The 25855-nt window shown below is 37.3% G+C and overlaps 1 protein-coding gene across 1 annotated transcript in view; it reads right to left on the bottom strand.

Moving 5' to 3' along the window:
• Positions 1–474: 474 nt before the first annotated feature.
• IPO5 (importin 5) overlaps positions 475–25855 on the bottom strand; it is a 44118-nt gene continuing 18737 nt past the window's right edge. The window contains exons 9-26 of the mRNA XM_065829740.2: positions 24402–24489; positions 21268–21374; positions 18988–19112; positions 18809–18898; positions 18541–18714; positions 18106–18324; positions 16804–16887; positions 15863–15995; positions 15637–15758; positions 15157–15253; positions 14479–14651; positions 13931–14042; positions 13265–13320; positions 9620–9742; positions 8961–9180; positions 5444–5672; positions 3858–3999; positions 475–1237 (exon numbers count right to left, since the gene is read on the bottom strand). Of these exons, the coding sequence (XP_065685812.1) occupies positions 1151–1237; positions 3858–3999; positions 5444–5672; positions 8961–9180; positions 9620–9742; positions 13265–13320; positions 13931–14042; positions 14479–14651; positions 15157–15253; positions 15637–15758; positions 15863–15995; positions 16804–16887; positions 18106–18324; positions 18541–18714; positions 18809–18898; positions 18988–19112; positions 21268–21374; positions 24402–24489 (2381 nt within the window). The 3' untranslated portion in view covers positions 475–1150. The remainder of the gene's footprint in view (positions 1238–3857; positions 4000–5443; positions 5673–8960; positions 9181–9619; positions 9743–13264; positions 13321–13930; positions 14043–14478; positions 14652–15156; positions 15254–15636; positions 15759–15862; positions 15996–16803; positions 16888–18105; positions 18325–18540; positions 18715–18808; positions 18899–18987; positions 19113–21267; positions 21375–24401; positions 24490–25855) is intronic.

The raw sequence follows: 25855 nt of genomic DNA, 5'->3' as shown, positions 1-25855 counted from the left end.
CTTTGTCAGAATCAGACACTCTGTGCTTGTGTTTGCTGCTATGTCAGCTGATAAATGGTGTATCACTCTTGCAGTACCAAAAACATCTGAAGTTTCCTGATTCTTTCAGGTCGGGCTATCAACTACCAATTGTTTTAAACAAAACACAGACCACTACAGCAGTGTCACTGGCTGCCACATCATTTTGCACATTTGCAGCTGGAACAATGCTACATTTTCTAAGTTATTAAATGCAAGCGCATCTGAACATGAAAACCATTTTAAAGCCAAGGTACGTAAATTTACTGTCATAAAAGGAATGCCATTAGGTTTCCATTCTATACACTTGGGTGAAAACTTTGTTAAAAAGTCAAAGAAAATGCATAAAATCTGTAACAGACAACAATATACAAAGTTTCAAATATAAAATCATGACTTGTATAGTTTGTTACTTGCATCTTTTCACAAGAAGAAATAAAAAGAACCACACATCACTGAACTTTTACACAAGCTTCTTGTGTTTCAATGTCATTTATTGAGGAGTGAATGAGATACTGTCAGACATGCCAAAGAGACTTCACATTCAAGGGCTGGAAGCTGAACAGCTTTCCTCATTGAGTCACTGGACAAGTTGGTTTTGCGAATCTGCAAGTGCCGTCAATGAGGTCTTCATGCTCGATGTTTGTCTTCAGTTATTCATCTTTTGATCTATTAACTTGTTGGGCAGAAGGACACTTCCTACCCTACAAAGACTCACACTCCAATTAATACAATTAACACTAGATGCAGAGAAACGTTTATCTGTTATAACGTACATCTACTGCTGAATACAAGGTCTTAAAGCTGTTTCTTAATTCATTATGTCTAATGAGAAAACTCAACTTGTTTCCCTTTCACCATCGTATGGATGGCTTATACCGTTAGAAAAATACTCTTCAGTGCTATTGTAGGGTTTACAGGAAACTTCTTCCGTGTTGTGGGATAGAAACCGATTTAAACACCGTTCTGAAAGAATGCTTCTTCCTGCTGCCATTGCCTGTAGGTTGCAGAAGAATGGCCTACACGCACTACAGTTCTGGTTTTACTCAAAAAAAAGAAACAAAAGAAACCTAAACAATAGGGTAAACGTTTATTTGGAGTTAGTTTTCTTGCAGATGATAATTAAGGCCCTTCAAGCAGAGTGCAGGAGCTCCTGTATGGCTGCCTGTTGATCTGCATTGAGCTGTGATATGCATTCTGTCCACAGTCCTCCAGATGTCTAGAAAACAAACGAGAAGGTGTCTTTATGTAGGCTGACAAGCTTCTAAGGCACACACTAAACTTCCACATGTTTACAAAGCTCAGCATTCACTGGGCTTATCCCCGTAATACATATTCGAAGGAGAATAGACTGACATCTTCAGTTATATGCAATCCTACAGAGGTTCAACTAGAGATGCTCCAAAATGCCAAACAGAGGCAAGCTCTGGTTAAATAGCACCAGTGTAATAGCTTCAAAACTCCTGGGAACTCCCTAGAACTAAAATGACAATTTGCACCGTTAAGTTAATCACTGCCTAAATAATTTGCTCCCTTTTGCAAGTTGAAGAGATCCATGTTCATGCCTAAATGCAGGAGTATCTTTTGGGCACTGGTGCACCAGTAACGCATTCAGAGGAAGGGACCGCTGCGATTGCAGCGTAACACACTACACTATGTGTGCACATGCAAAATTCTGCTGCTGACAGACAGCATTGCTCTTCAGTGAAAGGAATGGTCAGTTACCTGCCAGAGAGAAGCGAACATATATACACACTATCTGTGAGGGTCAATGTAAAGCAAACACTTTCTTTCCTCTCAGGAAACCTCACCTGTGCTACCACAGGCCTCAGCTGAGACATCAGCTTTTAAGTCACCATCTGTAGGGACTGGTTCTGAAGGTACCAGAAAATGCTGGAATTTATAAAAGGTTGGGAGTACTTATTCATTATCAATAGAGGCTGGAAGCAGCTGGCTCCCTGCTTTCTTCAGAAGGACAATGACAGGAAAAAAAACTGTGGGTGACTGTCCTTAAGTTTTTAGATTGGTTTTTGTGATAGCAGTATACTTAAAGTAAACTAAAAAGAACTGTTTTCATTTCTATTTTGTATATTTTATGTTCAGCTCCATTATAATGCCCTTTTCTCACATACTCTTAAAAATTCAAAAATGGATTTACGGAATTTGAAAACAAAATCCCCGAGTCTGGGTTTGTGCTTTTTAGTTTTGAATAATATTAGGCATTTTAGACTCCCAATGTATAATGGGATATCGCAGAATTCGATGTGCTTTTCTAGCATTTTTGACACACATTGAAATTGATACTCTACACTGAAATATTTCTGGTCTGAGAATAGCTAAGCACAAGGAAAAAAGTTTGTTTAATTCCATCCATGACCATAATGTTACTCATGTCAGGTGCTGGGTATGGAACAGCTTACTGAGACCATTACAAAAAACCTCTTTCTCCCGGAATCTGGGAAGCAGCAGCAGCAGGCGGACTGTTAGCAACTACACAGCCTTTGGAGTTCCTACCGTGGTATAAAACGTTTACAATACTTTACTAAAGTCAAAGTATTATGTGTGGAAATAGGACTAATGGCAATTGGTAACAGTAAACTAAAATTATCTATTTAAAAAGAATTACCTTCAAGATTTTTTCCCCTCAAAGTAAATCATTTAACCAATGCAGAAGTGTGGTTCCCATCTTAATATTCCTATCATTTCTAGCCAAAACAAGACTTTGCTTAAAAAAAATAAATCAACTAACCTTGAGCATTTAAGGTAAACTGAAAAAATGCATTAGCATACCCTAATATATATTTCCATACCCAACCTGAAGTACTAACAGCAAGGATTCATATCTGTCAGCCAGAATCTAGAGCAGCCATTTATACCACTTTCACTTTGAAACTTTACTTGTTTTCATTCTTTTTATGCCTTCAGAGTTTTAACAAGTCATTTTCTACCAGACATAATGGATCTTACAGGCTGATACACTCATCCAAGTGAATCCTTTCCAGAACTAAGTATTCCAAAAATTCTCAAACCTGAGTTTTGCCAAAGCATGCCAGGTGGAACGGACAATAATTGAACAGCTGCTGCTCCAGATCCTCCACACATTTTCATAAGCTGTACGCTTGCCAGGCACACCACTTTTTATCATTAGGTGCTGCAACTGTCAAGTACGTCCACCTGATAACATTTGGCCCTGGATCAGATCTGCCCTACGAGTACTATTGCTTACAACACTGTGGAGAGATGCAGCTAAAGTATTTGAACATCCTCACCACCCAGCATCATAAGTATTCATCAGGGTCCAGAGGAAGTGAACCTTGAGGCAATTCCCCAGAGGCAGGGAAAATAGTGCACAACCACCTGTATTTGCATTAGATTAAAGAGGGCAGCAGTAAAATTACTTGTGGATTGTGCTCATCCTCTAGCAAAGATCCCAAGCCTCTGCTATATTAGTAAGTCACCACGGGGTGCTGGGGACCCTTTAGAGGAACCACATGTTGGATCAAATCCTGCAGTACAGTTCACTTATACAGAGATAGGCAGATTTCTCTACAGTTTTTAATTTCTGGCTCAGGAAAAAACCCAAACAAATGAAAAAACCCAACCACAATACTGGCTAGCACATTTACCATCTAGCTGCATACACCTTAAAAACTTTTTTGACTTTATTCAAGTGCAAATGCTACCAATTTTTATCATTAACAGTTCAAGGATCTCCAAGATCAGTGGTTGAAGCATTATTCTCTATGGAGACAAGGCTCTCAAAACTTGTTTAGGAGTTTGGTTACTTCTGGAAGGAGATTCTAGATGTTCCCTTTATAACTAAGCAAGCATTTGCTCACCTGCACTTGACGAACAACATTAGCCAACCGCTTGGTACATGGATCTTCATGTTTAATAGCTTCATGAATTTCACCATCCGCAATTATACCAAATATCCTGGGAAGGTTTGAGTTGTTGGGACCAAGGACAATGGGGTTGTTGCTGTTACAATGAAAACACATATTACAAATAAACTAATGTTTAACTAAAAAAAAAAAAAAAAGTAAGTATCTTACAAGTAAATTGAGTGATTTTGAAATATCTTATTTTAAACCTGCTTATTTACATACAAGTTTCACTTGGCTGAGTAAGCACGGATAGCTTTGTTGCCTGTTGACAGAATGTTCCCTCTCCTGTTAATATTTAACCAGCTGATACTTTAATCAGCCTACACTTCGTCAGTAAGAAGTTACTTCACAGAACGATTGAGTTCCGTGCCAATGGAACTGTAAACAGCATGCCAGAAATACCCTGCCTAAAAGGGCTTATTCCTCTGTCAGCGCTGCCAAGGGGAGGAGGTTGTTCTGGCATCGGAGCACTGGTGATTTCAGCTCTCGCCCAGCACTGACAAAGCAAGTAAGCAGTTCTGCTCCCTCTTTTCCAGCCAAGTGTTGGAGTAGAGGAGTGTTGGCAACCAGGGATCTGGGTAGAAAACACCATCTACTTCCAGCCCTGCCACCTACCACTGCTGGAACACAGAGGCTACGAATATAGGACTGATAGAGCTCCAGAGAAGTACGTAGCAAGGCTGAGCCACCTGCACACAGCTGGGTACAGAAACGTGCTAGTATTGTAATTCCTCATTTCCATACACATGTGCACATACACAACTGTACTATTATCAGTATGGAGACTTCAGCTGCTATAAGAGATACAAGGTAGTCACAAAGCAGAGAAGACTGTAGAAAAGCAAAGTTATTGCCAGAACATGGCTACCGCATGGTTCAGAAGAAGCTGACATTCCTCCGCTCAATTATGAAATGCAACTTGTACCCACAATAGAATATTTTCTTTTCTTCCATTGACCTATGTGAGGCATGACAAATTTGAAGAACAAGCTGTGGGACAAGATGCTTTCAAAAGTAATGGAAATTATCATTACAAACTTATTAAGGGAAACAGCACTGTATCATGAATTTGTCTGTATTATTTCTCTGCTTCATACTTTGTTTTGTTGATACTCAAGCTTTTGGAAAGCAAAAAGGTGCAAAGCTACTTTGAAAGGTTATGAAAAAAAAGCTGCAAAGACATGTCTGCTGCTCTTAAGTAAAAAGACCTGACCAGTTATTAATGCTGATACGTAAGCAGAGCATCAAAAATTTTCCTGAAATTTTCTGTAGAAGTACCCAGCTGATCCTTTCTCATTATGCACACATAAAGCACCCAGGGTATTTTTCAAGCCATACAGCCATTAGTTAGGATGAGAACACCAACTGTTTAAAAACCAGCAATAACACCACGGAAGGCTCAGTTGTGTCATTCCAAATTATCTTCTCCAAAGCATTTGCAGATTAACCTGGCAGTTTCTCCTTTTCGGAAAACAAATGCAAGGGAAGAACCTGCAAACAGGCTTACTTTCTGCAGCTGTACCAAGACTCTGCCTTACCTCTCAATTAAGTCACACAGGTAACTAAAAGTATGAACAGCTTCTTCTTTATCTTCATGAAGTGGAAGCCATGATAACCAGTGTGGCAGGACTTCTTCAACATTTACACAGTCAGGCTTGAACTTCATGATCTTTCCTACAGCTGAAATGCAGTTCTCTGTTGCATTGACATTCTCTTTGGTTTTGGCATCTGGTGACTGAATGACTCTTACCAGCAATGGAAGCGCCTCTAATTGTCAAACACAAGAATAAAGTTTAATGCACGATCAAGTTACCTTTTATTAACATCACCAATTCTACAAGAGGCTACTGCATGCAATAAAAACATGTGGTTTTGTGACCCAAGCACTAAAAACCAGACATCCCAATGTCCCACTACTTCTAGGTTCTTCCCTGCTCAATAATCATCATATGAAAACCAAACAGATAGATAAATTTATGCAAGGAAATGCAAGAAAACAGCCACAGCAGAAGTTTGGATTTACTTTACAAGTTCAAACGAAAAAAAAATCTTTCGGTGTCTCTCAGTTGAAGTTATGCAATCTACAATATACAAGACACTGTAACTTGCAGTAAAAACATAGATAAGCATTATTTTTTAATCTAATAGGTTCTATAAACACTGAATGATGGAAAGCACTGATACAGTGACATTCACATTAATTTGGACTGTAGCGCATGTCTATAGCATATGCCTGCTCTACATGTATTGCTTGTGCACACACACGTAAGATGTACGTACACATAAGACACCTCCAACCACTTAAAGGTGCACTAGAAAAAGCTCATGGGAATAATCGCATCTGTTGAACCCACCCAGCACGGTAAAAGCATGGTAAAAATCAAAGGAAAAATGCCAATTTTCTTGATACATTAATAGCCTTTTTTTTTTAAATATTCATGCAGGTAACCAAATACACACTTCTAAATGAACGTTAATGTCACAGTTTTAGTTACTAACGTCCATGCAGGCTTCAGAGCACTCCTTGTTCATACAGAACAATTGTCCTTGTGTTCTTCTAAAAATATAATGCTAAAGCTGTAAAATTCTGTATCAGCACAGAAAACAGGCACACTCCAAAATAACTCCAATTACTGAAGAAGAGTGTGATCTTGCACTACTTCATTTTGATGAGTAGGTAGCAGGTTTGCAGCTAAGGAAGGTACAATGACACTTGGTATACTAACTTCACTGAATTAATTCTTTCAGTAATTTAGTAGCTATGCAAAAATATGACTAACCCTAAACTAGATGAGGATACTTTTACAGGCCTGATAAACGTTACAGAACTGCAGAAACATTGGTCATCAGACCCACTAGCTGGAGTGTGTTGAATGCAGGACGATGCTGGACTTTTCTGCAAAGCAGAGTTCATTTCACGTAAGTCTACAGTGTCCAGGCAAACTGAGTGTGTATTTTATACCTCAAGTTTTCATGACTGCTGAAGCTAAATCTCATCTGTGTTTCCTCATGCTCCTTAATACTCATGGGTGACTCTGTAGGTTTCTGCATCCTTGCAGCCATAAGATTAGGAGGGCATCAAAATGAACTAGCACAGTCTCCTCCCTACAGCTTGGCAGAAAAGTTTTCTTCTTGTCTAGAAAACAGATCTGTTCTCACATAGATGTTGTGATAGGTGATTCCTAAAACCCCTTTTTGATTATGAAAGGCCATCTTCTATAATAGTAATAATATTTTTTTTCCCCAGGACTGACTACTCTGACATCTTGTACCACCAAAAAATTTGAGGCCACCGATATGATTTTGGAAGAAACACATGCCATTGATTAATAAAATATTCACAAAGAATAGCTGATTATATTCTTCCACCAATGTCAGAAATAGAAGTAATGTTGACAGTCACATAAATTGTAACCTTTTAACCCCATTAGAAAGTTACTTGGTTTGGTGTAGTTTTTCCTTCCATCTTATTATTTTGTTCTTTACCAATTCTCTTTTAGTTTTTTTTTTTGTTTCATTGTGGCTCTTGTGTCATTGACAAGTTCTCCCTATATCCCTGTATTTTTTTCAGCTGCCAAAAATGTTTATGTTAATACACTTGCTATAAACTTTCAATACAACAAAATGCCCATGCTAGATATTAATCAGTAGAAAAATTAACTTATAAATAAAAGCTCACAAACATGATGATTTTAGAGAAGACAGTAAAACCTGAGGGGTACAAAGCTTCTCATGCCACGGATTTACTTTGTTTCTAATCACAGCACATCTTAATTTATTAAAATAAATTACAAAGTTCTTTCATGTACATAAAAAGTATTTAAAAAACTTTGGAGGTGCCTACTAATCAACTGCATGCTGTAAAGTAAAAAGGTTATTTTATCTAAACATCCAGCTAAAGGAAAAGCCAGGTATAAAGAAAAGGATCAGAGTTACAATCTTTAGGTGGACCAAGGTAAAATCTAATGAATGAAAACTAAAACTAGACTTCAACAGATGCTAAAACCACAAAATCAGAACTGTCTTCACCTCAGCTTCTACTCATCTAGTCATGAGATAACACATTAAAAACCTTATGGAAAAGTTCACAAAAAAACCCTTTTAGGAAGTATTTTTCTAGACCATTTAAAACTTTAATGCTCTCATGTTTCACTGCAAGGTTTCCCTCTCTGGTTTTTGTTGGTTTGTTTAAAGACACCTCATCTGGATTGTCACCGTGTGACAGTTACATTTACATTAACAGTGAAAATTACCACCTCTACTGATGAGGGTGAGACTTGTGTTAAAACCCTAATTTATCCCTAGCACATAGTTTTTATTTTCTCACATAATTTAATTCAGCTTTCATCTAAGATTCATGAAAAATACATATTTGACAGAGTTCAGTATTTTCTTAATAAAGAAATATACACGCTATTTAGTGTGCAAAATTAACTTTGTTGACTGGCAAGAAGAGTGCCAGCAGACAATCATTTCTTTAAATTCAAGACAAATATGAAGTTTTAGAGAAACCAGAGACATCGGAAAGAAAGCAGACAAAGTGTTTCTGATAGGTGTTATCATGTATTGGTCACAGAAATCAGGCTCTTTTTTACATAAAAGGAAAGCAGAGAGCCACATTAGTTGTATTCTAGGATACTCCTCATTATAAGTCATTTTTATAATTTTTCCAGACATCCAAAAGGATTTGGCATTAATATGTCACCACATTAGTATCAATGAAAAGCAACTATGAGACACGTGTGCACCAAAAAGCTATTTTGTAATGAAATAAATGTTTGCATGTCAGACCATATTTTGTAAAATATATGTAAATTAAGTTTACTAAGCAGTAAGTGCTGCAACAGAAATGCTGCTAAGCAGTACATCATTAAAAGCCCAAGGAATTCACATAATATTCCACTGTCAAAGGGAGGAGATCTCATTAAGCAAAAGGTGTGCTGTTTTGGTTTTTGGTGGGGTTTTTTTGGTTTTTTTCTTGCGTTTGTGTTGTTTGTTTTGTTTTATTTTTCAGAATCACACATTCAAACAGTTTTATCTAGGGGACATACGTACCTGTGCAAAAAGGACGATAGCTGTCCCCACCAAATTGTGCCATAACTCCAACACCATAGGCAGCTGCTTGCCGAACCTCCGGGCTGTTGTCACATATTGACTGGAGCATCGGCCTCAGGAAGTATTCGGCATACTTGAACGAGGAGGGGCTGCAGTGCTCTACAACGTCATCAAAAATGCACAGCCCCCACTGCCTGTCTGGCCATGGCCTGTGTGGACACTGCAGCAGAAACACGTAACATTTAAGCCGCCTTAAAATTGGTAATTTTTGTACAGTCAATGACAATATCAACAGAACAATCAGTAACAATGGCCTATTATTTTGGTAAAATTTTCCTGGATTAAATTTAATCCCACAAGTACAATTTTCTCTAGTGATACTTGCAGCAATGCCATAAACAAAACAAAATCCAGGTGACTAGCTCAGCTAATTAAAACAATTATTTCAGGCTAAACCTTTTACCTCTATTTCACACTTTGTTACCTATTTCAGTCTCAATCTTCCCCACCAGTCTGCCACATCTTTTTGGCCCTCTCCTCAAAAATCCCTTTTAGAAATTACCAGTTCTCTAAATTCCAGCATGGAAGGCCTATTACACATCAGAAGGAAAAAAAAAAAAACAAACAAAAGTCAAATTAAAATAAAGCAAGGTACTTACAATTAGGTTGACAATTAGCGGAAGTAGCCTTTCAAACCATGGCAGCACCTTCTCCTTATAACTGCTGAATATTGAGTGCAAAATATCCGAGACTTTAGTCAAAATATAAACGTCATTGTCATCCTGATAGGAAAGGGATACAGCTCACGTTAAGACTAACAGTCTTTAAAATAGTGTAAGTCTCATAAAATGCTAAGGTCTCTAAACAAATGAAATAATATTAAATGGGTTGGTTCTGCAAAGCCAATCTTTTCAAGTCCACAATTTTTCAGCTTTTGGTTTAATCATAGAATGGGTTGGAAGGGACCTTGAAAGATTATTCAGTATAATCCCCCTGTCATGGGCACGGACATCTTTCACTTGATCAGGTTTCTCAAAGTCCCATCCAACCCCAACAGAGTGGTCCCAAAGAATGTTTATCAATGTGGTGATACACACTTCATATATATAAACATGTATATTTGAACACTTCCAGTGATTGGCCATCCACAACTTCTCTGGGCAATCTGTTCAAGGTCTCACCACACTCATCATAAAAAAAATTATTCTTTACGTTCAATTTCAACCTCCCCTCTTCTCGTTTAAAACTGTTGCCCCTTTTCCTATCACTACTGGCCCTGGTAGAAGGTCTCTCTCCATTTTTCATGTATGTCCTCTCTCTATATAGAAAGGCCGCAATAAGGTCCTGTTGGAACCTTCTCTTCTCCAGGCTGAACAACCCCAAGTCTCTCAGCCTGTCCTCACAGCAGAGCTGTTCCAGCCCTCTGATCATTTCTGTGGCCTCCTCTGGCCCCTCTCCAACAGGTCCATGTCTTTCCTGTGCTGAGGGCTCCAGAGCTGGACACAGGACTCCAGGTGGGGTCTCACCAGAGCGGAACAGAGGGGCAGAATCACCTCCATCGACCTGCTGCCCATGCTGCTTTTGATTCAGCTCAGGATACAACTGGTCTTCTAGCACACATTGCTGGCTCACGTCCCATCTTTCATCCACCAGTACCCTCAAGTTCACTCAATCCCTCCATCCCACGGCCTGTATTGGTACCAGGGGTTGGCCCAACCCAGCTGCAGGACATTGCACTTGGCCTTGTTGAACCTCATGAGGTTTGCATGGGCCCACCTCTCAAGCCTCTCCAGGTCCCTCTGGATGGCATCCTGTCCCTCCAGCACACCAACTGCATCACTCAGCTTAGTGTCATCTGCAAACTTGCTGACGTTATACTCGATCCCACTACCCATGTTGTTAATAAATACATTTAACAGTACTTGTCCCAACATAGACCCCTGAAGGACACTTTGTTGCTGATCTCCATTTGGACATGGAACCACTGAATGTAACTCTTTGGACATGGCCATCCAGCCAGTTCCTTATCCGCCAAACAATCCATACATCAAATCCATATCTCTCCAAATTAGCAACAAGGATGTTGTGTGGGACTGTGTCAAAGGCCTTACAGAAGTCCAGAAAGATGATACCAGTTGCTGAGACTTGAAGATTTGTTTCCGGGACAGAAAAATGTTAAAGACAAGTCTTATGCAAATTTACTACTTCAATGGATTCCCCTTACGGAAGAGAGGAGGTTCTTCTCTTCTTCTGTACCTTACAGATACCGTAACAAGCTTTTATTGAAAAATAAATGGATAACTGCCTTTGTGGCAGAAGATTGTGGCAAAACCACAAGGAATATTAATCCTCTCCTCTTATTGCTTATCTCCATTTTTCACCTTGCCCAATTAATGCATCAAACTGGTGAAATAAAGATCTTTAGCTCAGATTCAGCTACCAGTTCATGTTCCTTGGACACACTTGTGTTGGGAAAACCCTTTAACTTTGTTTTAAAACAAGTTCTCTTGTACTCAGTATGGTTCCTTTAGTCAGTTTATGCTTCAACAGGCAGGGAAAACAGAATACAGATAGTTTCTGGTCCCTAATGAGAAACTAGTAAGTATTTCTCATGCAACAGGCAGTTTCCCACAACTGGATATTTAAACCCTCCATGGTTAGACAACTTGTACATCAAAGCATAATTCAAGCAGTACCTCTATTTTCATTTGTGTGTGTTCCAGAGTTAGAGAATTGCTTCAGCACACAATGAGATCCACCTGGCCTGGTATTGCCTGTCTACTAATAGCTGATAACAGATGCTCAGGGGAAGAGCATAACACTTGCTAGTGTATGCCTCCTCCTACCCTCTATCAAATCAGCAGATTAGTTACTGCCTAAGCTAGGGCCATATCTGGATATCATATTGAAACTACTGCTTGAATATCTTTCTGTACTCCCTTATATTTCTGCTGCCTTGAGGTAAAGGCAACATAAACCCCCTGGGACCGAAGGTGTATATCCAAATGTTACTCATTACCATATGTTAATTCTGTCCATATGGCAAGTGACATTCTGGTCCCACTCCTACTTTCACAAGGTGATGCAGACAAGTCTTCCTCGCAGTCTTTAAAGAAAATAAATCAGCAAAGTCAAATACAAATTAAAGCATTTTTTAAAATGCTTTGCAACTCTGTTGCAGAGTATGGATTCAGCTTTTCTGAAACTGCTGCTTGTTTTCTCTTATTATCAGAACAGAGTGATAAATAAGACAACAAACCACCTAAATCACTGTCTGCAGGAATGAATAATAAACATTGCAAATAAGAAAGCGAGAAAAATCAGGAAAGGCTCTTAGCTCAAAGCTTGAATTTTGTAATTTTTGGACCCCAAGCAGTATGTAGGTGTCAGAAATCTGTCCTTTTGAATGCTGGCCTAAGAGTTGCCAAAAGAAAGATACTCAAGAACTGCATTGTTATCTGAGAACACATTTACATATGGGTGCTGATTTGTTAGGATATATTTTGAAGTCTGCATGCAGGGTAAACTCATGTACCTGAACTTCACAATTTAACTTCACAAGGTTCACATCTGCATCATGTGGCAAAAAAAAAAAAAAAAAAAAAAAAAATCCTAGCTCTTAAATTTACTGAATATCCTTTAGCGCTCATGTTAAAAGCAGCATGACTTGTTATTCTTTATTACTCTCTTCATACCAGTAATGATTTTACACAACTATCTCTTCTACACTCACCTCCAGTTCAAACTAAAATGTCAGTTTGGTATCTTAGCAGATAAACAGTCACTTTGGTTTTCTCTCATAAGCAAACACATTCTGCCAGCTATTCATCCCGCTTTCCTCTTTTGGTACTATTTTAGGTTTGTTCTTTTTGAGATAGGCTCCTGACCTGACAAGTCAGAGGTCTAGGTAGGATGCTCAAGGTTGAGCCACCCAGGACATAACACACAAAGAAAAAGCAAGTCAGCAGGGTTAGGCCTTAGATTATCAGTGATACAGCACTGAAGAGCAGACTACTTAAAATCATCTAAGAATTGTTTGAGATGATGAAGAAAATGAAGCTCTGTATCCTGAACTTCTTCCTTCAGTATAACAGACAAGGCAACCTTTTGTATTTTCTAATTCACACGTGTAGTGTGACCCATTTCTTACTGGAAGTTTTGAAGGAATATGGTAACAGAACATTCTTCCAGGAAGAAATAATTCTGAGGATACACTATGCTTTAACTGAGTAGCATAGCATATCCATGGAATATATTTCCATCCTGGTGCTTTATGAGTGGAAAAGTTCCTCAAACCAACTTACTTCATCTTGTAATGACTCTTCAACTTGTTCATCATAGTCTTCATCTTGTCTTTTCACTAAATTAGAAAGCAGATATTTAACTGTTACATTTCTGTAAGAGTATAAGAAGCTTGTGAAAGGGAAAAAATGATGCAGAAACAAATACAGAAAACAGGAAACTAGCTGAAGATGGAACAGGAACTCTGTCTTTAAGAAGCTTCAAAGAGCTTTCACAGAAAAACAAGAAGGATAATGCGACAGCTCAGTTTAAGAATGTGTAAAAGTGCATAAAATAGAAATATACACACCAGCTTGTCCACAAGGACAAGAAAAGTGCATAGAAATAAGAAACTACCATTGTTTTAAGAAAACTGCAAAGACTTCCCATGGAAAAAAAACAAAACAAACAACACAGAAATGACAACCTCACAGATATGTGCAGTGTCTTCGAGTGAATCTGTCCATCAACTTTTGATTAAACTACAGTACTTCTGCAAAACCTTATCCTCCGAAAGCTTACAAATACAGCTCATGGATTCTGTTGTTTCAAAGCCCAATTACTTAACATAAATATGCAACTAAGAGAACTCAGAACTATGTCTGTGTGTGTGTGTTCAGAAATTATTAGGAATTCTGCTTTAAAGAATAGCCATTATCACATGTTAACAGGAATTTGTGTTAACTTACCCTGTCTTAATTCCTGATTTTTAAAGTGCTCTTCTAGTTTTCCTTTCAATATTCCTCCAAGTTCTTCAAAGTGTTCGTTGTTAAGGCATCCATCTCCCATTACCTCAATGCACTAATGAAAAAATAAAGTGATCAATTTTTCAGCTTTAAGTTACACAAGCAGCTTCAATGAAATCTAAACACATGAAGAATATTAATACATGCTCTGCTTTAAGTTATGACCAGCAGAAATAATACTCATAGAACATTCATACTAATCAATGGTGAAATTACACATGTAAGGCACAGTACTACTATACATTTCATGCATGTAACTTCAGTTTGTGGTCAAAATGAACAAATCTGGTAATTATTTTAGATTAATCCTTTGGTATTTTGATTCTTGCAAAGAAAGTACAAGTTTCTTGATCAGCTATAACAACACTTATAGTCAAACCAGAAGCCTCACATTTCTTCCAGACGTTTAAATGAATATCAAAGACACGCCCTTTCTTACCATAAAAAACTACAAACAGTAATGCCACAAAATTTGTAAGGAAGAAAGTTACCTTTGCAAAAGAATGCATTATTTCTGAGAGAACATCTGAATCTGGTTCTGTCCCAATGGCTTTGATGAGCGCATCACACATGAAGTGCCACATCTGTGTGAGGTACTCTGGGCCACGAACTCTCGCACACTCAAGAAGGAGGGGCATTGACTCTGCTGCTGCCACTCGAACACGTTTCATTATTAAGGAAATAAAACAACCAAAGCCAACAAAGTGCTTAGAATTTAAACACTCACAACCATAACGAAGTTATTAGTTTTCTACCTGAAATAGATTTTTTTATTACAGTCCAGTGCATGTGATTTCTTAATTAGATCCAGATTAAGATCATAGGAAAATTAAACTGTTCGCTATTTAAAAGTCGTTTCAAAGACTGTTTTAGGTCATGACAGAAATGCTATTCAAGTTCTCTTTCACTTTGTTGGCACAAACATCACTTTCTCTACTGTTTGCTTTTAACATTATAGGCATGCTTATTTAAAAAGAAACTAGGGGAAAAAGTAGGATACATTGCCTAAAATACTGTGTAAAACAACATTCTCAGAAACAATTTCTGCTATAAAGCAACAGAATATTTTAACACTAACACTTCAATTAATTTAGGAAAAAAAGTAAGCACTACTTTGATTCTTCCAAAATAAGTTGCCATTTTCACAGTAGAATTCACGAATAGGATATCATCATGGAAATAGAACTTCAACAAGGGAACCATCAGCTTTACAACTTGCTCTGTGTACTCCACAAATCCTTCTTTTAGCTCTTTTGCATAGCAAACCTGAAACACAAAGCATGGAAAAGCCACCTTTAAGGGAAAATACCATGACTAATATTTTTCAAATATGTAATGGTGAGAAAGTTAGTTAAAAATATCTATATTTGCAAAAATAAACTACTCTTTAATATCTCCGATTTCTTATAAGTTTTGCTAACAAAGGAAAACTATCTGTTCGTCTTTAAAGTTGAAGCTCCAAACTGAATAAATTATTTCTAATCAAGTAAGCCACTTGCAATTAAGTGTCCGAAATCCAAACCTAACACTATCACCCCAAACCAGAACTATTTCATTTAATACTATAAAGAATATTTTCATCACAGATTTTGGCTTCAGACTTGATTGTCCAGCAATACATACATCACCAAAACTGTCCTATTACTCACCAGCATCTGGCATGCAGTTGCTTTTTCTTCAAGGCCTGCAGTTTTAATTCCAAAACTTTGCTGATCTCCTAGGTTTACAAATTCCCAACCATCATCATCACTCATATTCTCCATATCTTGTGCTGTTTTACAGAGGAGGGGAAAAAAAATATGTATCTATCTAAAAGTGCTACAAAATAATTCCTTTCAGTATCTTTTTTCAAGCAAACCATTATCTTAAACCTACTGTCTAAAAGAGCTACTTCAGGTTTAATGGATGCAGTCTTCATTAAAGGTCCCATGACAACAGGAAGGTACTGCTGAAATTCCTTTCCAAGAATTTTACACATTCTGGCCCATGCTGAGATCATGTAAGATATCTATAAAAGAGAAGAGAGTCAGAATTTTCATGCCCCACATTTTATTTTAAAGCATACTTAAAAGGAAAGCATAAAGGAAGAACATTATACAATAGGACTTTTTAAAAATAATTTGTCAGTGGTGCATTAAACTTATTTCAAAGAACTCATCTAATACGCGATCCATATAAAAACACATCTTCAAAAGACCTGTCCCAAGCCTTTCTTTGTAACAACACATTGACAGAACCTCTGATCAAAGTTGCCATACATGTAAAAATATGACAGTATAGGATGTACTTGTCATGCGCTCATGACTGTCTTGAAAAGTAAATTTCTTCCTGAAACAAATAATTTCCTGAATTTAAATGATACCACCGAGCCACATGCTGAAAATAGTAAATACAGCAAAAGAGTGCAGCACTGTGTTTTCAGGAGTATTCGTTTTCAGATGCACAAGTCAAAATAGCTCTCCGCTCATTAAAACAGCTGTCTAACAAGTCTTGTTGAACTATTTATAGGAAGGTGACAGCAAGGGAATAGGTCATACAATGCCAAATAGACTAACTACTAATAGACAAGGAACGATTACCCATGTGCTGAAATTTCCTTAGCAAATATAGGTCATGGAAGTCTCATTTCCTAAATACAGTTCTGTGAAAGATTCTACAGCCATCTTAAGGCAATCAATCTCAATTTTTGTAAGACACGTTGAACAATTAGTCTGAAGGTGTAATTACATGGTATGGGAAGAAATGTCACATATATAAAGAATATTTTTAATACGAATCAATGAGCTGCGCACTATAAAGTGACAATTTTAACATACCTGTGGATCATCATCTTCTAGATCGCTGAAGTCCGTTTGTGTCTTCAGTAACAGCTGCATTACATCTGATGCATCCTGCATAAACTAGATATAGGAAACAACTATGTTTTTAAAGGCAAATTAAAATGGTACATTTCTGAGACTTAACACCAAACAATTTAAGCGAGCATTCATGTCCAACACATTATCAAGACAAGCTAAAGCTGGAAATAGACTGAAATGCGGATAAAAGTGAAAACACAAGTGTTTTTTCTGGAAGCATCACCCAGTCATTCTTGTCTTAAGCTTCACTGTACTTTTATTTATGTACTTGAAACCAGTGGACTATTTAAATACAACACAACAAAAATAAATACTAATGCTCACAAAAAATAACCTGACAGTTCTATTGTCCACAGATATCTTCCTTACTATTTTGACTCCTTTATGGAACTGGGATAAAAGCTGACAGCACGAACTACTTACTCCATGAGCTAGTAATACTTTAGGTCACACCAGATATCCCAGTGATGTTGTATCTATGTTTTTCTCACTCCACACCTTACCAGTAGTCCTCCAAGAACAATTTATTAAACATTAACTTAGGTTTAAAATCTATTTAAAATTGAATTGCATGAATGGTAAGTTTACTGCTAGTCCTTCTAAGTCAAAGAAAAGGGCTGGTAAGATTTTTTTGTGGGGGCGGTAGTAGTACTTCTATACTGCATATATCGTTTTATTTCAGAGTGTGATTTTCTGTTTTCTTCACTCAATAAAATGAAAATCTGTAAGCTGTAATGCAAACTTGCTATGAGAACATCACTTAAACTCTTATACAGCCATTCAGTTGTTTCTCGGTTCTTTTACAGAGACACATTTTAACCAACTTACCATCAACAAAAAACCCCTGCTAAACACATCAAGCCTCATAACAAACAAGTACTTCAAGTTCTATTATAAGCACATTTAAACTTTTCAGGTAACCACATAAAAAAAAAAAACCCAAACAATGCTAAGTTTCTTTTTAAATACATACATTTTATCTGCCATTCTGACACTGCCCAAATGAGATGCACCACTATTTCTCTTAAGGAAAAAAAACCCCAGGAAGTAAGAAAAAAAATGCTTGTTTTCAACATTGTTCAATATGACAAGAATAACTTAAGCTGCAATATTTTCTTAAGATTCTACTTTGAATTTGTGAATTTAAACAGCAAGACGGTTACCTCAGCAATGAAAACATGGAGACAAACAGAAATCAGCAACAACATATCTATGTTTAACAAGAGAATATATTAATTTGATGTTAACACCGCAGCTTACCTTTTCTTTACCAACAGCAAGACCAATTAGGCTGATGCATTCAATAGTCTTTCCTCGTAGAAGTCTTAATTCCTTCTGAACAGCATTCTCAACAATGTGTTTTAAAGAGGGCATAAATAAGTCATAGTAGGGAACAAATTTCTCCTCTGCTGTATCTGCAACTGATGCAATTGAAGTCACAACTTGCTCCAAAACTAGCTTAGTGCCTTTCTGTATCAACTTGGAAAGAGGAAGAATAAAGTGTTATATTTCTAAAGCAAGTATTTTACTTAAAAGCATGACTAATCTAAAAAAACTCTATGTATCCTAATTCTTGTCAGTTTATAACATCAGCAGATAGGTCTACTGGCTTATTTCAGACATCTCAGTTCAGCTACACTTATTCTGTGTATGACAGACTACCCTCCGTGAAGCAATTGCTTCAGTATAATATACCTCTTGCAATTTTATCACCATAGTGGAATGAAGATGCTTCACTAGATTATCCAAATATGGAATAAGCAGTGACTTGGGACAATCTTCAGTGAAGTTTACGAGTGCTGCAGCTGCATGGGCTTGAACACGCTGGTTGCCTTGATCCTCCATGGTTTGCAAAAGAGCTGCTATGACCTGAAACAGAAGTGCTTATTTTCAGAAAAATAAGCTTCTGAAAGGGATGTATTTTTACCACTTTTTTTTTTTTTTTGACTATTGTACTACTTGCCTTCTCATGGAATTTCTTTTGAAAACGAGGTGCGAAGTCAGTGGCCATTTGTCCAATAGCATTACAAGCGGCGTGTCTTACTCTTGGATGCTGAAAAAGTATTTCCCTCAAATAGTTAATAAGTAGCTATGAGAGTAGAAATTAAAACATCTTGAAATAATTAATGGAATTAGACTCACAGGATCCTGAAGGAATAGCAAAACAAAATTAACTATCTCATTTAAGATTCCCTCCATCTGTTGGTGGCAACCTTCTCCAATGGCTGAGAGTGCCATCAAGCCAGCATGCCTGTATTTCCAGTCAGCTACAGATGGGTAAAAAGAAAACAAATGTGTTATTTATTTTGGAAACTATGAAGCACCACAAAGACAAATCACCATTTTTGGGGGGATGGGACAGGAGGAAGAAGAGTAAAGAATAGGAGAGGGAAGGGAAATTGATGCATCTACTTGACTTGTTAAATACTTCTCACTTTTCCTCATATACACTTCCAGAGATACACAAAAGTTTGATTATCTAATCCAGGTCAAATCCAAACCTAGAAAAAAGAACTCCAAACTGCTGTTACAAATAAGTACACGGTACTGAAACCTGGGAACCGCAAGACAGTATTTCTTTTTCCATCCTCCACTTTTTTTTTTTTTTTTTAATGATATCAGAACAGTCTATAACTTCCTGATTAGGTCAGGAAGGAAAAAAAGGTCTTAGTGAACAAAAAAAGATCTGAGTTTAAAACAAATAATCAGAACTAAACTTTTCAGGAGTCTCCCCAAGACTGCGAACAGTAACATTCCACTTAAGGACGTAAAGCTTTCCCCTCCCCTCCAAGTCCTATTAGCCTATTCTCATGCTATTGGATATTGTTGAAATGGATCTTTCACATCCCTCTTCTTTAGGCCTGGGAAACATACGAGAAACTTGTTTCTTTTATTCATTTATTTTTACAGAAAATCATTCTCTGTGCTAGAAACCATGGGGATTACAGAAGAGAAACCAGAAGAATACACAGGTTTATCAAACAACCTGTGGGAAAGACATGTAACAGAACTACTTTCCCAAAATAATGCAAGATTTCATTTGTAGCTGGTAATGTATGTTTCAAAATCTTGAAATGGAGAACACTGTAGTTCAGAATACTGGAATCCTAACACTCAAGCTTCTGTTTGATCAGGATGAGATTAAATATTGTCTTGACAGAAAGTACAGTGAAGAAGCAGTTTAATTTTGCTGCTATTTAAGTTCACTGGATGCTTCTAGTTAAGCATCTCTTTTTGCTCTCACTGTATTACTATTAGCATGAATTCCATACTGGAAATTAATGATACTGCAAAATGAAACGCAATCACGTTTGGACCACCTAGCTACCCAATCCAAACCCAAAGATTTTAAATTATTATTTCAATAAATATTTGTGAGAAAAGTGCTGGGGATAGGAGAAGGGAAAGTTTGATTTCTGAGAGTATTGATGATGTTTTAATCTAAATGTCTTTATCTTTCATTTCAATCCCCTACCAGTCAGAGCCTCTGAATCAAAAAGTATTTATTACATTTCCCTTTTCCAAGGAGTAGTAATGGTTACGGAAAGCTCTGAACCTGCAGAAAGGAAGCATCAGGCATGTACACCATGACTTCTCCCCTTTGCAGGCATCAGGTCATACAGCTGTTAGACTCCACACCTCTCTGTGAGTACTACAAAACCAGGCATTTGCTAATCTTGAAGCTATTAATGCTGCAAGAGTCAGGTTAATCCGTTTCCTTACTGAAATGTTCTTTACTAAAACTTTCATTCCAAACAGACTTTGTAAGTGTCCACAATCTTGGATGGTACCTTGAGCAGCCCTGCGTTCCTTATCCAATTTGGTAACAGTCTTTTTTGGACTGGGTTTTAAATCATGAAGGTAGGAAAAGTACTGAGAACTTCTGCATTATCTTCTACTTCAGAGGCTCAAAGCACAGGTCAAGTGAAAGCACATGCAACAAATGCACAATATTTTTTGAATGATTGCCTGAACAAGCATTACAGGTATTTTAAGAGGAAAAGAAGCATACAAATCAAGTGATAAGAATATATGGAACCACCTCATGAAACAAGTATTAAAATCAGTACACCAAAAGACAGACAGCCTACCACAGACTTCTGTATTTTGGTCCAACAAATGACAGGGGGAAAAAAAAAAAAAAAAGTTTTCCTCTGTGAACTATAATATATTAAAATCTCACTTAAATGCAGCACTTCCAAAGGAACAAAAAAATTGAGCTACAAAATAGCAGGTGGTAGTTAAGGCACACTCAAGGTACTGTGAGGCACTGTACAACAATTTAGAGATTTACAGTTTTTCCTGCTGAAATCAAAAGTGGTAGTGTACAAATATATTAATTAGCTAAACATGAAGATTTAAGAGGTACCAAGCTTCCTGGATAGAATTATAAGAAAAAAAAAAAAAAAAGCAGTTACTTACGATTCTGAAGCATTTGCATAATATGTTCTTTAATCATAGGTAAAACAAGTTTTCCTCCAAGGCCACATGCCATCCTGTCCAGTGCACTCTCACCAGCAACTGCATTGCTAAATACCAGTTACAGAAATATCAGTGGTTTAATATCTACAATAAAACAAACAATCCAACAGGACACAGAAGTGCCCTTTCCTGCAGTCCTAGTCATTGAACTTTTGCCATCTGAATACACGTGAGCTTCTGTAAGCAAATAAATCATACCCAAACCTAAAAGCATACACATCAGTCACAAAATAACTATTTTAGCCTGCACCTAAACATTTATTGTCTGTAGCTCATTGATTAAGTCCAGTACCAAAGAAACTTGGGCCTTACTAGCACTGAAGTTATAGACTGAATTTTGCAAAAAATACACATACTTAGCCAAAGCTAAATTTGCAGTGAATTAAGCAATAATAGAGGCTATCGGCTCTTTGTCACGAGGCCACAAATCAATGCAGACTTGCTATGAGTCAGGTGAATCAGCAGATTCAAGATTTAGCACATAAGACACCTTTCCTGCATGGCTGCAGTACCAGGACTCCAGTAGCATATTCTCTTGCCAGTGACTCAGGCAGAAAACATCCAGTCCAGGTGAGGAATTTGTGACTCAGCCAGTTCCAGAAATGAGAATAGCCAAACGTTATCTGTGTAAAGTGACTTGTTCTGCCCAATAGAATGATTCCCCACAGAAAAGTGAGAAAGTTTCCAGGACACGGATAACTGCTATTACAGTCTGGGTACGACTAGCACTGTAATAACTCAAGACATCCATGCTGATGGAAGAATTGAGTCATGGCTCAGAAAGGGATGAATCTCCCTCTTTTTTCAAGTATCAGTCAGCTGAGTCAGAAATGGAGGTCTTCAAACTATGAGACTTGAATCCCAAGGTCTCATTACAAACCACAAACAGTCTAGAAACTCACATGCTGAGAGCACAGGTGTCTGCGCAAAGATATTGTCAATATAGTATTTGTCCTTCAGATTAGTCAAATTCAAAGTCACATCACTAGCAGGACAACAGAGCATGGACACACGGTTTTGCATTGGAGTAAACTCACGCAAGTTAATGGTAGTTTTTGTCTGAAATTATGTTCCTTGAGCTCCTTTTCTCCCACCATTAATTCATGTATTCAGTTTGAGGAAATAAAGTTAGTCTATCTTAGAAAAATGACCACATACTTCCCTGCAATGTTTGCAAGGCTTTTGCTAGGGAAAGGGGAAGTTAGATTAACCTTTTCCTCCTTTAGAATTTCACTGCTCTATGAAGTCAGAGCAACAAAAAACTGGAAATGCTAAAATATTCCCTGATGCTTTTGTGTAGGCTGACTCACATCCCTCCCCCTTAGTCAGATCCGAACACGCCCTAACTAGGCTATGGCCTGATGATCATGAGCCTGATTCTTGGACTGCTCAGAAATTCCAGACTTCTTACAAAGTTACAAAGACTCAAGCACAAGAAGGGGTTTGCATGCACATCAATTAAATGAACAACTCTCCACAAAGGTGAACTTTGGTTGTGGGAAACATACAGTAACATGAGCGAAGCTGCTAAAATAAAAACCTAATACCACACAGAGAATCACCAGAGACCAGCTGATGTCCGGTACTTTGTGCTTAAGCCTCAAGCTGTCCTATTACTTGGAGAGCCAGAGGAGCTACATTTTGCCTTTAGGCTGCAGCTGTTGAGCTAGTTTTCTGATTTTTACTCACTCTACTTGCAACTTCTAACCAACCAAGGAAAATTTTCACTCTAAAATCCATAGGCATCTAACTTGTCCGCTGACAATTGAGAGAAATCGGCATGCCTCAAGGGGATGATTCAGAATACTTGCTAAGCTGCCTAAAGCAGCCCATCTGAAGAAACTTCCACACCCTGAATGGCTTGATGAGGAGTTGAACTCTAATATTCTATTTGCCCTAGAAATTTAGCTGAAAAGATTCAAATACTTGACAAACCCGAATGCAGTGGTTTCTGACAGTTCTATCTGTATGGCAAAAATGGCAAAGTGGTGGAAATGAAACAGGTTAAAAGGGTCTGGTCTACCATGTGATAATGAAAAGAAAGGACAGTTTACTTCCAATTTCATAATCAAGGAGAACAGAAAAAAGTATTCCAAGTGAGGCAGAGATTAAACACGTTATTCTGTAAATTCCTATGAATTAGTTTTGCAAGCATCTTTACATGCTTGATATCCAGTAGAAGTTGCTATACAGTTCCGTAGTAAATCAACATCTCTTCTATTGTTTATCTTCAAAACACTAATTACATTTGAGTCTTCAAGGCGATGCCAGGTGTGGCATCCATGTCCTTACAGAAGTGTGGAGATAGTTATCTCCTACACGTATTCATATTTCTGCTGCCTTCTACTTCATTCTAACTGTATTTGATAAGAGCAGATGTAACACAATGCTGTAGACAAACCACTGTCATTCTAGTAAAAAGTTGGAGCAACCTACAAAGCACGCAGGAATAAACAAAATGGAAAGATTGGACACCTTTAGTAGATCTTTCCGACACAACAAGATAAGCTACTGCTATCCATTCCAAGGTATTTAAAATAATAGCAAAAAACCATAATATTTTTGAGCTAGATGAAATCCAGCAAGGAATTCCACTATGCATCTGATGTCCTTTGAAGGCAGGCACCTTTTCAAGGGCATAGATGCAGAAAAATATGAAGAAATTGGTTGCAGATGATTAAACAGGTTAATATCCTTATGTTTTGGGTTGAGCTAAATTCAGGATAAGGTCTCAATTTAAAGGGTCAGAAGCACTGACTTGAACTGAGTACCAAATGACAGAAGAAAGAAATGTTTGAAAAGTTAAAACAGACAAAAGGACATGCAACTTGTAGAAGTTACAGCAACACACTAATACTGAAAAAAAATCACTTATTCACTGAACAGTATCTAAATAACTTGCATATAAACTGAGAATGGTCATATATACCGCTTATGACCGAGGGAAGAAAATTAGAGGAGTTACTTGAGTAAAGAAAAAGTAACACACTGCAGTCATTTGCATCCTGGACTTAAAATTTGCCTTTAGCCACACAGACTTGATACTATATTGAAACAACTAGTTTCATAATTACCTGTCAAAATCATCATCTTCAAGCTCATCTGCATTTGCCCAATCTTCATCTTCTTCCAAGTCAACCATCATCGCTAGCATTTGAGGAACTGAAAAAAAGAAGTTTTAAACTCAGGCTGTTCTCTTAATAAATTATTTTTTTTAAAGGAGAGAATTTAAAAGATAAGAAAAAGAACTCTTCTTCCAGTAGGAGGTAGCCAAGTCTGTCAAAGTGAATCTGCCAATAATTCAGAGTAGATTTGCAGAAGAGTATTTTCAAAACACTCAAATCAACATTTAAAAAGTCATGTATTTCTTACCAAGAGTCACAGTACAACATAAGTTTTTTTTAAAATCATGAAGTTCATAAAAAGTCAACTCCTTTATAAAGTTATGTTCCTTTAAAGAGTTAAAAATAGTATTATATGCTTTAAGAACTTGGATATACTTCATTTTACTGAAAATCTGACATCGTCCTTCAAACTGATGAAAGAAACTACATTGATTATAAAAGAATAATACTCAACCCTTAGTTTTACTAACATGACAAATGTTGTTAACTATATTTATAGTAGCCACTTAGCATAAAACTTTACTTTTACAATAAGGTAATGGTTTAGAACTCAAGATTTTTCCTCGCTTAAAGTAAATTTATTTTGTATCATGAAAATATCTTGTACAGAATAATCCACCAGCTTTCTACTTCTAACTCCGTAGATTGATTCTACTTGCTCTTCTCAGTATAAGTCTTTATACAGGCTATTACAGAATCTTTATCATAATGTTCAACTACTATGTAATATGCATAAGCAATACCTGTTCTGCGCTGTTCTCATGGGAGGAAGGAGTGATTTTTCTATTGTAAGCCTGTCCCTGTGCACTTCAGAAGCCCCAAGGGTAAAAAGCATGTATCCCTTGTACTTTCAGAGCAAAGCAGGGTGCTCTTAAAGTATTCTTTACTTTGTATTACAAAGATGTTACAAAGATTACATCATTTATGCAAAAAAGCTTTACTTTGCCCTGGAAATACAAGCTTTCAATCAAATACTCAACCTTTGAGCTTTAAGGATCTCTTCGGGACAGTCTACCAAACATCTTGAAGAGAGGCATCATAGTTAACTGTGCTTTACGGCAAACTACCTCAAGAACTAGTATGAATCTGGTAGCCCATGCTGGTGATGAGATCTACTACCAATCAGGTACACTACAACTGGTGAATTTCGTAATATACTTACACTACTATAATCTACAATAGAGGCACAACCCTAAGCAAACTCACCTCACCATACCTCTGGTCAGATGAGAAACTTCTGGCAAACTGATGATGAAAGAAAACATTGCTCACTGACAGTATTGTGGGGCAAGTATTAAGAACAGATCAAGTTAAGGACAGATTTGCTTGATGTGGCTATGTATCTTCAGCCAGAGATTATACCGTGGCTGCAAAAACCTTCAGAGAGCTTTTATATACATATA

Source organism: Patagioenas fasciata, chromosome 1, assembly GCF_037038585.1.
Source record: "Patagioenas fasciata isolate bPatFas1 chromosome 1, bPatFas1.hap1, whole genome shotgun sequence".
Taxonomy (NCBI): domain Eukaryota; kingdom Metazoa; phylum Chordata; class Aves; order Columbiformes; family Columbidae; genus Patagioenas; species Patagioenas fasciata.
Note: the sequence above shows the minus strand (reverse complement) of the source record. Positions and strands in the feature narration are given on the sequence as shown.